Source organism: Kogia breviceps, chromosome 20 (assembly GCF_026419965.1).
Source record: "Kogia breviceps isolate mKogBre1 chromosome 20, mKogBre1 haplotype 1, whole genome shotgun sequence".
NCBI lineage: Eukaryota > Metazoa > Chordata > Mammalia > Artiodactyla > Physeteridae > Kogia > Kogia breviceps.
Window position 1 is genome coordinate 9,308,295 of NC_081329.1, and position 13,219 is coordinate 9,321,513.

Genomic DNA, 13,219 nt, shown 5'->3' on the forward strand with positions numbered 1-13,219 from the left:
GTCGGGGGACAAGCGTGGACAGAACGCCAGGATGTTCGCACCGGGCTTGCATTTTGGCAACACGCGTCATGCACAACAAAACGCCTGATAAATACGTATTGCATAAATATGGGTATTGGCACAGAATCCTGTACCAGACGGGGATTAGACCTCCTCTCCGCCTCCCGCAATGAACCCCTCGCTTTACCGCGTCGCTCCTGGGAATGAACGGGTGGGCGTGCTGCCCGGCAACCGCGTGAGCAGCCGTCACCCACCCGGGAGCTCCGTTAAGCAAACTCCTTCTCCCTCATCTCTCTCACGAGAAGCCCCGCGTGGTGGCTCCCGGGGAGGAGCGGGGACTCAGGGAGGGGAGAGCTGTCGCCTGATTCTGCTCTTTCTTACTCCAAATCCACATGGCTCCTGCTCCCTGCACCCGGACGTAACGTGTCGTTGGGCAAGAGGCTCGCTGGGAGGCTCGAGCACACGCCTTCCTTGGGAAACGGGGACACACGAGCAGGGGAGCCTCGACCGCCACCGTCTCCGGCGCATCCTGCCCCGAGGCTGAGAGCTCCAGCCACCGGGGTGGAGGCCGGATGCCTCTCACAGCAACACCTGCACCTGCAAACAACCCACCTGCCGGCTCGTCTCCTCGGCTTCGCTGCTCAAAACAAGATGCTCCGTGATCCTAAGTTCTCACGGTGAACTGTTTCATTCATTTGTGTTTCTGTGTCAAATTGCCTAACGCCACTGAACTCTGAGACACAGAATGGGGACCCTGCCCCACGTGAGAAGTTGCCTGCAAAAGGGAACGGGCCCACGAGCACCCACCGTCAGGATCCTCTCTTGGAGAGGCGAGGCGTTGACCTCATGCCAGTTTCTGTGGTGCGCCTCTCTCTTGTCTACGTAGTAACCGAGGATGGGTGAGCCCCCGCTGAACTTAGGCGTCTTCCAGCCCAGGGTCATGGAGTGGCCGTCACAGTTCAGAAGGGTGATCCCGTAAGGATGGGACGGGACGGCTGCAGGAGACACAGCGGGAAGGTCACCCGGATCTTAGTGCAATAATCACTAACCTACCGCGGCCGGCTCCAGCATCTCAGAGGGACGGGTAGCAGTGGAAGATGGCCCCGGGTGCCTGTACCCTCTGTCCTGTCCAGGTCTCCCTGCTCACCATCTTCGCTCGTCTTTGTCTCTTCTTTTAAAGAGAGTAAGTTTTTAAAAAGCTTCTTTCATATATATTTATTGCAATTTCTAAATACATCTTCCAATACATACATCCATACATCCATCCTCCAATATTTCAATAATACAAGGGCCAAGAAGGACACTTGAGACAAAAGACTCTCCCCCTCCTCTAAGGAAAACCTTGAGAGAGTAGCTTTCTCATCACGCCCGTGAAGAATGACAACCTCACCTTCCACAGCCAGTGATGACCGATAGACTTCGGCCAGTGAGTCTTAACTTCCTCCATACTTATAGAAACTTCAGATTAATTCAAATGAGTATGAATTCAAGTTTCCCTTTTGAACACCCTGTTCGGAAATGGACCATCTTTTCCTAACAGGTTGAAGAGGATGTGTCTCTGCTTCCCCCCTTCCCCAACTCTGAGCAACCTACGTCCAATCATCCTTTGTTATCCGAGATACAGGTACCCGGGAATGAGCTGGCCTTATTGCAGAACTAAAACGTAAATGATTGGCTTTCACTTAGTAGGAATGACTTGAAGAGGCTAGTGGGAATGTTTGAAAGTCCCTCCTGGGAAAAACTGATAGACTATAATGAGCTTAAAATAAGAGTTAATGTTTTACTATATTGCCCACCTAAGTATCATCAGATTTGACATTCCTTGGAAATTCCAGTCACGTTATTTTATCTATTGTTAGACGAGAAATCGTAATCTCTGAAGATACTTTTAGATTTAGTTGAAGACAAAAATAAAGAGCAAAACATTTCTCTCAGAAGTGAAAAGATAATACTATGATTCAAAATGTGTCTAAGAGGCGATCGTGGTTCTAAATCTTCCTGAATACTTTTAAGTCATGGGGTCCATTTTATATGAAACAACCAGAGCAACATTATACAACACGGAGCTGCACAAATCAAGTTTCCTAGGGCCCATCACTGCAAGTTCGGCCCCGAAGTGTTCTGTGTGGTCAGAATAATAATTTTGAAAGATCACTATTTATGAACAAAGCCACAGAGTTACATAAACAGTTGAAATTCTCTGGAGCGGCGTTAAGTTCCTTGAACTAAGAATGGCTGAAAGAGCCATCGACGTTCGGTTTTAGCACCTATTTTGAAAAGAGACGGCCACACCCTACAGCATACATTTTAATGGGGGCACCGTGCGCTTGGAAACCACTGCGACCTCTGATAATATTTTCAATTTGCATTTTACTAGCATATTATCCTTTCTCCCTCTCACACTGGCATTTCCAAGACAAGTCGCCAATTGATGAGAGGTTTCCACAGAACTGCAGGTTCTCTGTTCAACAGTTTACATCCACTTTTCCCCTCTGGTAATATTCCAAACGGTTTATTCATGCAGAAATTCAAACGTAGCGGAGAACCGAAAGCTGGCACAGGGTCGCCCATGAATTACTTACTGAGGGCGGCCTGGACTTTGATGACGTCAGACTCCTGAGAATTCTCACTCGTCCCAACAGCGTTAACGGCTTTAACTCGGAAGATATACCGCTCGCCGGTGGTTAGGCCGTGCACCACGAACCTAATAAAAACACGAATCGGGGGTGTGCATACAAGGCTCAGCGCTTTTTCTTCCTACGACAGACACAGAAAGCATTTTGAACGCGCCATGAACATTTGTCACTGGCGCTGAAAAGAAGTTGACTTTTTCGAGTGCCTCGTGGACGCATATTCATTCCAACCAACATGCCACGTCCAAAAGTAAGCCAGCTACACCCAACGACACTGGGGCTGAAGGGAGCTGGACTCGGGGGGGCGCGGCGGGGGCACCAGCTGCTGCCCGCGGGGCCCGGGGGGCGCGGGAAGCAAAGCCCTGGAAATCCCGAGCCACCCCACTCAGTGCCAAGGCTCCCCCTTCATTTCCAAGTCTTCTGGGTTCTGTCTGCATCAAAGTTCTATTCTAAAGTAGGATTCCTCTCCTTTCCTAAAAGAACCCACGTCTGTAAACCTTAGGGAGGAGGAGTTACACCCCACTGGCTAAGATTTGGCTTGGAGACCGGCTTGGACACCTAACGGATTTTAAGTCCTCAGTCAAGTTACCCAACCCCAGAAAGACTTTGTTCTCGCATCTGTGAAAGAGGATCACAGTACCTACTTCTCAGCACAGCCACCTCGCACACAGTAAGTACTCAGTAAACGTGAGCAATAGTTATTTATCTTCGAGTCTGCAAACACGTATTGGGCATTCTCAAAATTCCTGCACTAGAACATTTGAGGTGTTTTGCTCTGAGAGCTCTTCCTGCACTTGCTGGCGTGGACTGTGCATAACACCTAACTTTAGCATCAGTTATGGCTCTCCTTTGCCAGCCACGGCTTCTTCCAGTTTATTGGTTTTTAAAGAGTGAAGAGGGAAGGGTGTCAGAGGCGTAATGGATAACCCGTCCGCAGCGGAGGATCTGACAGCTATTTTCCTAAGCGCGTCCTGGGGGAAGCCTAACACACCAGGCGTTCCCTGCAGGCTCAGCATGAGACGGGAGCAAGTCAGTGTCGACAGGGAAGATGCTCAGCCCCACTGCAGGCAGAGCCGCCGTCACCTCTGCACAGGAGCCAGGTGCCTCTCTCCACCCCCTCCCCGGCTTTGTGCAACTGGCGGCCGGAGGGAAGGCCTGTCAGCTTTGTGAACAAAGCCATTTTAAAAGTTCAAAACATCAATACAGAGAACTAAAACACCCTTCCCGTCCCAGTCGCTACTTTAACTCTCCTGTTCAGGGTAAGTCTTAAACGCTGAGTGCGTCAGAGGAGATGCTCTGGGGCTTTTCTTCATCGACAGACAAAGCACTGCAGCCACCGGGTAGAACTAGCTCCCCACCTTCCAGCTCTGCAGCCTCCGTGTGTGGGTGAGGGACCCGGCCCGTGGTGTGGACATCACAGGCGTTCCTGCCGTGGCACCTGCACCCCAAGGCCCCATGGGTCCCGGGGGGGTGTGCTTCTCACGTTTGCTCGGGGGCAAGGATGTCGGGTGGAGGGGGACCCGGGCAGGCAGCACCTGTTGTAGCCGATGGGCTTGTGGTTACAGGGCTCCCAGGCGGTGGACCCGGCCACGCAGCAGTCCACGTAGTAGCCGAGCAGGTCCTCCTGGTGCTTCGGCTGGTCCCACTGCACCACCACTGACGTCCTTGTGTTCCGGGAGGTGATGACACGGCCGGGGGCTGAGGGGACCACTGTGCAGCGGGGACAGGGACACAGGCTCAGCGGCACGGGAGTCTGGGGGCATGCCAGAGAGCCCCCGGCCCTCTCGTCTGCAGAGCCTGGGGCTTTAGATGAGGTTTGGACAAGGAAGGGACAAGGAAGACGGTGCAGGGCAGAGGGGCGCCCAGGGGGTTCCGGGCAGGCCCTGTGCTCTCTGTCCCCAAGTCCCTCCCTTCCGAAGAAAGAGATTCCCAGCACGGAATCTCCTGCCCCTGCCGCCCCTACAGACCCGTCCACAAAGCTCCCCCGGTGACGCACGTGCTTTGCTACCCTGGTAGGAACTATGTGGGGATATAAAATTAGCCATTTAAAAAAAACAGGACACAGTTCTATCAGATTCAAGGGACTCTGCAAGGGACTCAGAATCAAACCATGGATTCCTCCCCTCGCACAATTCAGAATTTCTCTAATCTGTATTTGACATATTCTGAGAGGGAACTTCAAGCCATACGGGCAAGAAACCCTAATGCATTTAGGGTTGGGTTTTTGTTTTTTTTATTTTAAGTGGCCATTGCCTAAAAATACTGCTAATCCATTTATTGGTTTCATAAAAAGAAGATGGAACTTTGGAGAAATGTTGACCAAAACAAGGCAGAGAGATCTTCATCTCTTGTAAAATGGAATTTTAAGGCAATCTGAATTTTAAATCACGTGCGACACTAACGTCTTTATCAACACTGGTGATGGTTCTCCAACACGGGTGATGTTATTCGGGGCCCATCCTACAGTTTGGTCCCTCGCGCTAACAACTCACTGATGGTGTCCTGGGCCTGAATGGGGGCGGTGATTTCCGACGGGTCGCTCAGGCCGTGCTTATTTGCTGACAGCACTCGGAACACGTACGGTTTCCCCTCAGCGAGGTCGAAGACGGCGTATCGGGGGGACCGCACGGCCGTCTGTGCGTTCACCCGCTGCCAGCTCCCGCTCCCGACCACGGACTGCAAAGACAGGGGCCTCAATGGAGCCAAGCTCCCGAGACCCACACGGCGGGGAGGGGCTGCTCCGCTCTGGGCCTCAATTACACTGCGGGGGACCCACAGCCCACGGCACCTCCGGGGCCATCAATCCCTCTGTTCTGAATTTTAGGAAAAGGAAGCCAATTTGGAGAAGGAGGTGAGAAACGACCCAAAGTTGGAAATGCTACCAGAGAACATTTTTACATGAAAGCCAATAAACTATGGAAATCTTCAGGGAATCGATACATAGGTCGTAGCTTTAGTAAAGACGGAATGAACTCTAAACAGTTAGACATAATTGAGGAGTAGACGTGTAAAATTCCATCATAACTGCTCACATTTCAGTTTAAACTTTTTGCTATTTCTCAGCTATTATAGTAATAACAAAGTGACAGCAACCTAAATGATCAGCAATAGGGTAGGTACATTATGAAACAAAATGATACATACACATTAAATGTAGCCATTTACGTTATTGTATAAAGATCTTTACTCAGAGGAGAGGAATTGTATCATTTTGTTAAATGTAATACAGGATGCCAATTGTATGTATGATGTATCAAGATATAAAAACCGATGGAGAAAAAGACTAAATATGTCCCACATGTTAATAATGACTATTTTGCGTGATCAGATTATTCGTGATTTTCATTTTGTTCTATATAACATATACATGTTTTTCGAATTTTCTACACTGCGTGTTTAAGTTTTATCATTGGTAATTACTTTTAAAACTGGGATTGCATGTCTAATTTAGTTTATTCCTAGAGAGATAAGCCCCCTTTTTGTAAGGAATCCTGAGGTAGTAAAAGTTGAGTGTACACTGACCCCACTAAGCCTGCCGGAAAGGACTGGGAAAGCATTTCGAACAACCCAGGCTTCTGAAAATTAGACGCCTGTTTAGAGAAGTCTTCTCTCATTTTAGCAAAAGTGAAGTGGCTTTCTTGGACTGACGCAGGCGTCCACAGTCAGAGGCCCCCTTGTACCCGAGTATGTTCTCCATCTGGAGAGCAGGGGGAGGGGTAGCAGGGGAGCCCTGGGTACACTTAGCTCGGCCGATGGGAGAAAAGGACCCTGGGGCTGAAGGAGGGAAGACAGGGAGGGAGTGGGGAAGACACTGCTAGGGTCTTACAGCCAAGCTTCTAGAAAAGCCAGCGCCCATAAGCAGGGGTGGAGGAAGTTCTTGGGGTTCTGCACCCCGAGAACCGCAGTGCACCACTGCCTTCACCACGGCCAAACTCTCAGCACACGAGCCCAGCGTGGACAGGACGGGCCGTGCGCCTTGGGCTGTGGCCACACGTGGGCTTTCCAAGCAGAGCTCACTCAGGGGAAGACGCGTGCTTCAGACTGTGCTCAGGTGCCAAGCTATTAACCAGAGCGCCGCCGTTCCTAGCATCCTGTGCCCGGTCCTGACGTAAAGTGGAAATACAGGACTAGACAGAGGACGCTGACTCATCATCACCCCTGTGGTTCCTTTCAGGCCTGATGGGAACCAAGGCCCCCAAAGACCACCCTGGATGGGTTGGGGCAGGACCGTCCTCCATGAGCAACAGACAGAGGTGGGTGCCTCGCCCGCCCAGCTCACTGGGGAGTAACCCAGTCCAGCTCCCTCCCGGGCTCCCTGCTGCCCCTCCCTCCCGGGGTCGCTGGACACCACGGCTCCCCTCAGGCTGTTCTGGAAGCTTCCTCTCCCTGATCACACACCCTGTGCTGTTACTCACCACCCGTGGCAGTGGGGAGGGGATGGAAGGGTGCCCTCGGTGAGGCAGGCCTCTTTTTAAGAGTGGGTTGGCTAGTGGGGGGTGAAATAGGGGAAGGGGAGTCAGAGGTACAGACCCCCAGTCCTGTAGCAAATAAGTCGAGGGATATGATGTACAGCAGAAGAAAGATGGTCAATAATACTGTAACTACCTTGTATGGGGACAGATAGTGACTAAACTCCTTGCGGTGACCACCTCATAACGTATGCAGATGTCAAATCACTACCTACTGCACCCGAAACCAACATAATACTGTACATCAACCATGTTGCAATAAAAAATAATTTAAAATTTTACAAGATTTTTAAATGTGTTTGCCGAAACTTGGTCTTTCCGGCACTGGGTAGGTGAGTAGGAAAATGTCTCTGAAGAGGGTCTGAGAAAGCGCCTTTCCTCCTGGGAGGGCTGACCACTAGATTTTCATGATGCAAAAGCAACAAGCTAGCGCCCAGAAGCAAGAAGTTAACACTTGACTCTGCCCACAGGTAAGCCTTGCGGATAAGCAGAGAAAGCCGAGGGTCTTTATACCCTCTGGGGCCTGAAAACTGTTCATTTCCATCCTGCTTTCCTTCACCTTGTTGTATTACACATGATTACTGTATGGGAGATATATGCTCACATTAAGAGTTATAGACTTTATGTGTATCTTATACGTATCGGATTGTATATTACATTGTAACATAAATTTAGTATCACAAAACCACAGTTACAGGATTCGTATGGTTATACAGGTTTTTCCGCAACGGTCCACAGCCCAATCACAGGCCAGCGATCTGAATGACTGTGTCACAACCTGCATTTTTAGTGCAGTTGGACAGACCAAAGCAGGAGAGAGAACACGTGCACATGGCATGGAGTAAGGATAGTGTGTTCGAAATTTAGTTGGTGATGTACATTCAGTGTGTGTGTGTGTGTGTGTGTGTGTGTGTGTGTGTGTGTGTGTGTGTGTGTGTGTGTGTCTGCAACACACAAACTATTTCTTCCTACGTGGCCAGATCTAAAAAGTCTGCAAACCAGCGATTCTGTGTAACCCTTCGCCATCTGAAGTGTGAATTCCTCAACACGATCGCCACCAAGTGGCCACTCGGCTTATGAGCAAACTGAGAGCAGGGGCCTCTGTCCTCCCGCCCACAACCAGAATCCTCAGAACTTGGGAGCCTAGAATGTTCCAGCGGGAAGAAAGCAGGCGGCTCCCTCGGTGCGAGGCCCTCATGTACAGCGGGGACCCGGGAGCCTGACTGGCCCCCACGGAGGGCCCCACGGCCCGAGTGGGACATGCTCCTTGGATGCCACGCCCCTCGCAGAGCCCCTCAGGCGTTCACAGCTCAGCCAGTGTCTGCAGCTTCACGTTAAATAACTGATCTGAGAGCCGCCCATCCTTAAAACACAGGACACAGCACCACGGGAAAGCCTACAGAGATCTGCTGCCTCAGGAAACCCACCCGGGGTGTACCTTCTCAATGAAATACATCAGCGGCTCCTTGCCACGGGGGGAAGGTGGGTCCCAGCTGAGGACGACATATGTCCTGCTGATTTCTGAGGCGTGGACGTTGGTGGGAGGTCCTGGAATCTGCACTTCACCTGGAGGAGGAATCAACACTGTGAGTGCTGACAGAAGCCAGGTCAGCCCTCTTGCTGCAGCCCATCTCGGGTGCACGACCCTCGGCTACTTTACAGGCATTAAAAGACTCACGTTTCAGTGTCGGCTTCTGCTTCATTTCTATTCTGGGAAAGCAAGCCAACTGCAAGGACTATTTTTCCAGAGCCAGAGTATAATGAACTGGTAAAGATTGTCCAATTACTTCTGTTTCCAATATAAGCCAGTTCATAAGAAAGGAATCCAATCCAAAATTCATCCAGAATGTCGGCTGGAAGTGGGGGAGGAATTTACCCAGAAGAAACGGGGCATTTAACCAGAAATGCAGCTCTGACTGTATGGGGAATTTGTGCAGAGAGGGTACCAGCCATCGTGTTCTGCAGCAGGGAAGCCTTCCAAGATGGGGGTCGTCCTTTCTCTAAGGGCCCTCTCTGGTTGTTTTCCTCTCATTATGCCCTCAAAGCATGGAAACAATATATCGACTTCCAAAGTACAGGCTTCCCTTCCTGGGTAGATCTGTTCGACATCCACAAGCATTGCATCTATGTCTATATACTTAAAATTCCAGCGTGATTCCAATTAGCAAGTAACTATAATAGAACAGTTGCATCAAAGAAGCCCGCTACATCTCTTCTGACACACGTCTCTTTTTATAAAATGCTAGGTGTCAGGTGTGTTATGTTTGGATGTGAGAACTTTTCATGAGGGGTGGAGGTTTTCCAGACACACGGTCCCAGTCATTGCGATACAAAATATTATGAGCTTCCGATTAGATTAGCACATGATTAAGATGGTTCAAAACGTCCCCAGGACACCCCAGAGCCCTGCTCAAGATCCAATGGTTCCCTCTGGACTGCACTGCCGGCGAGGAATCTAACAGCCACGTGGAAACGGCCCAAACAAGCCTGGGTTTCATTTCGTAAGAGTCCTGTTACCGCGCTCATCACATTTTACGGGCAAAGGGGGCGCAGAGGCACAGCCGTGGGCTTACTAATGGGTTGGGTTTCAGACAAGGAGCGAGAGCATGTCCTGAAAAGTGCCAAGTGTGCCGGGCACAGCAGGGCCCTGGCACACCCCACGCGCCTTCTCTGGATCCACTCTAGAGCCCATAAGCCACAACTACTGAGCCCACGTGCCACAACTACTGAAGCCCGCGCACCTAGAACCTGTGCTCTGCAACAAGAGAAGCCACCGCAAAGAGAAACCCGTGCACCGCAACTAGAGAAAGCCTGCAAGCAGCAACGAAGACCCAATGCAACAAAAAATTAATAAATAAATTTTAAAAATCAATGTGATACACTGTATTAACAAATTGAAGAATAAAAACCATATGATAATCTCAATAGATACAGAAAAAGCTTTCAACAAAATTCAATACCCATTTATGATAAAAACGCTCCAGAAAGTGGGCACAGAGAGAATCTACCTCAACATAATAAAGGCCATATGTGACAAACCCACAGCCAACATTGTTCTCAATGGTGAAAAACTGAAAACATTTCCTCTAAGATCAGGAACAAGACAAGGTTGCCCACTCTCACCACTATTATTCAACATAGTTTTGGAAGTTTTAGCCACAGCATTCAGAGAAGAAAAATAAATAAAAGGAGTCCAAATTGGAAAAGAAGAAGTAAAACTGTCACTGTTTGCAGATGACATGATACTATACATAGAGAATCCTACAGATGCTACCAGAAAACTACTAGAGCTAATCAATGAATTCAGTAAAGTAGCAGGATACAAAATCAATGCACAGAAATCTCTTGCATTCCTATACACTAATGATGAAAAATCTGAAAGAGAAATTAAGGAAACACTCCCATTCACCACTGCAACAAAAAGAATAAAATACCTAGGAGTAAACCTACCTAAGGAGACAAAAGACCTGTATACAGAAAACTAGAAGACACTGATGAAAGAAATTAAACATGATACAAACAGATGGAGAGATATACCATGTTCTTGGATGGGAAGAATCAATACTGTGAAAATGACTATACTACCCAAAGCAATCTACAGATTCAGTGCAATCCTTATCAAACTACCAATGGAATTTTTCACAGAACTAGAACAAAAAATTTCACAATTTGTATGGAAACACAGAAGACACTGAATAACAAAAGCAATCTTGAGAAAGAAATGGAGCTGGAGGAATCAGGCTCCCTGACTTCAGACTATACTACAAAGCTACAGTAATCAAGATATATGGTACTGACACAAAAACAGAAATATAGATCAATGGAATGGGATAGAAAGCCCAGAGATAAACCCACGCACATATGGTCACTTTATCTTTGATAAAGGAGGCAAGAAATACACAGTGGAGGGCTTCCCTGGTGGCGCAGTGGTTGAGAATCAGCCTGCTGATGCAGGGGACATGGGTTCGTGCCCCAGTCCAGGAAGATCCCACATGCCGTGGAGCAGCTGGGCCCGTGAGCCATGGCCACTGAGCCTGTGCATCCAGAGCCTGTGCTCTGCAACGGGAAAGGCCACAACAGTGAGAGGCCTGCATACCGAAAAAAAAAAAAAAAAATGAAATACACAATGGAGAAAAGACAGCCTCTTCAATAAGTGGTGCTGGGAAAACTGGACAGTCTCATGTAAAAGAATGAAATTAGAACACTTCCTAACACCATATACAAAAATAAACTCAAAATGGATTAAAGACCTAAATGTAAGGCCAGACTCTATAAAACTCTTAGATGAAAACATAGGCAGAACACTCTATGACATAAATCACAGCAAGATCCTTTTTGACCCACCTCCTAGAGAAGTGGATATAAAAACAAAAATAAACAAATGGGAGCTAATGAAACTTAAAAGCTTTTGCACTGCAAAGGAAACCATAAACAAGACCAAAAGACAATCCTCAAAATGGGAGAAAATATTTGCAAACGAAGCAACTGACAAAGGATTAATCTCCAAAATATACAAGCAGCTCATGCAGCTCAATATCAGAAAAACAAACAACCCAAAATCCAAAATCCAAAAATGGGAAGAAGACCTAAACAGACATTTCTCCAAAGAAGATATACAGATTGCCAACAAACACATGAAAGGATGCTCAACATCATTAATCGTTAGAGAAATGCAAATCAAAACTTCAGTGAGGTATCACCTCACATCAGTCAGAATGGTCATCATCAAAAAATCTACAAACAACAAATGCTGGAGAGGGTGTAGAGAAAAGGGAATCCTCTTGCACTGTTGGTGGGAATGTAAATTGATACAGCCACTATGGAGAACAGTATGGAGGTTCCTTAAAAAACTAAAAATAGAACTACCGTATGACCCAGCAATTCCACTACTAGGCATATACCCTGAGAAAACCATAATTCAAAAAGAGACATGCACCACAATGTTCATTGCAGCTCTATTTACAATAGCCAGGACATGGAAGCAACCTAAGCGTCCATCAACAGATGAATGGATAAAGAAGATGTGGCACATATATTCAATGGAATATTACTCAGCCATAAAAAGAAACGAAATTGAGTTATTTGTAGTGAGGTGGATGGACCTGGAGTCTGTCATAACAGAGTAAAGTAAGTCAGAAAGAGAAAAACAAATACCATATGCTAACACATATATATGGAATCTTAAAAAAAAAATGGTTCTGAAGAACCTAGGGGCAGGACAGGAATAAAGACGCAGATGTAGAGAATGGACTTGAGGACATGGGGAGGGGGAAGGGTAAGCTGAGACGAAGTGAGAGAGTGGCATGGACTTATATATACTACCAAATGTAAAACAGACAGCTAGTGGGAAGCAGCCACATAGCACAGGGAGATCAGCTCGGTGCTTTGTGACCACCTAGAGGGGTGGGATCGGGAGGGTGGGAGGGAGACGCAAGAGGGAGGGGATATGGGGATATATGCACAGGTATAGCTGATTCACTTTGTTGTAAAGCAGAAACTAACACAACAATGCAAAGCAATTATACTCCAATAAAGATGTTTAAAAAAAAAAAAGCCATTAATAGGAGGGAAAAACAAGTATCGTATGTTAACGCATATATGTGGAACCTAGAAAAATGGTACAGATGAACCGGTTTTGCAGGGCAGAAATTGAGACACAGATGTAGAGAACAAACGTATGGACACCAAGGGTGGTAAGTGGCGGGGGGGATGTGAGATGAATTGGGAGATTGGGATTGACATATATACACTAATATGTATAACATGGATAGCTAATAAGAACCTGCTGTATAAAAAAATAAATTAAATTAAATTCCAAAATTCCAAAAAAAAATGCGTATTTTATACAGGCTGGTCTCCTGTAGCAAACATCTCTTCCAATATAACTGGGCCTTTTTATTCACTCAAACATCTGTGTTTCCATCAGCTGTTTAGGAGGTCATAACATCCACCTTTCCTAAATTGTTTCCTTTTGTTACTTCCTAGTTGGGCATCTTTCCCAGTTTCTGAGTTTTTCTGGAAGAAGAGGTTTTAACTAAGACTTTATTTTATAAATTTTTATTGGAGTACAGTTGCCTTACAATGTTGTGTTAGTTCGTACTGTACAGCAAAGTGAAT

General features: G+C 47.5%; 1 protein-coding gene across 3 annotated transcripts in view; it reads right to left on the reverse strand.

The window, feature by feature from the left end:
• MYOM2 (myomesin 2) overlaps window positions 1-13,219 on the reverse strand; it is an 86,186-nt gene that overhangs the window by 33,837 nt on the left and 39,130 nt on the right. For all 3 annotated transcript variants that reach the window (XM_067022452.1, XM_067022451.1, XM_067022453.1), the window contains 5 exons: window positions 8,541-8,668; window positions 5,126-5,309; window positions 4,169-4,343; window positions 2,583-2,704; window positions 808-995 (listed from right to left, as the gene is read on the reverse strand). In XM_067022452.1, coding sequence (XP_066878553.1) covers window positions 808-995; window positions 2,583-2,704; window positions 4,169-4,343; window positions 5,126-5,309; window positions 8,541-8,668 — 797 coding nt within the window. The remainder of the gene's footprint in view (window positions 1-807; window positions 996-2,582; window positions 2,705-4,168; window positions 4,344-5,125; window positions 5,310-8,540; window positions 8,669-13,219) is intronic.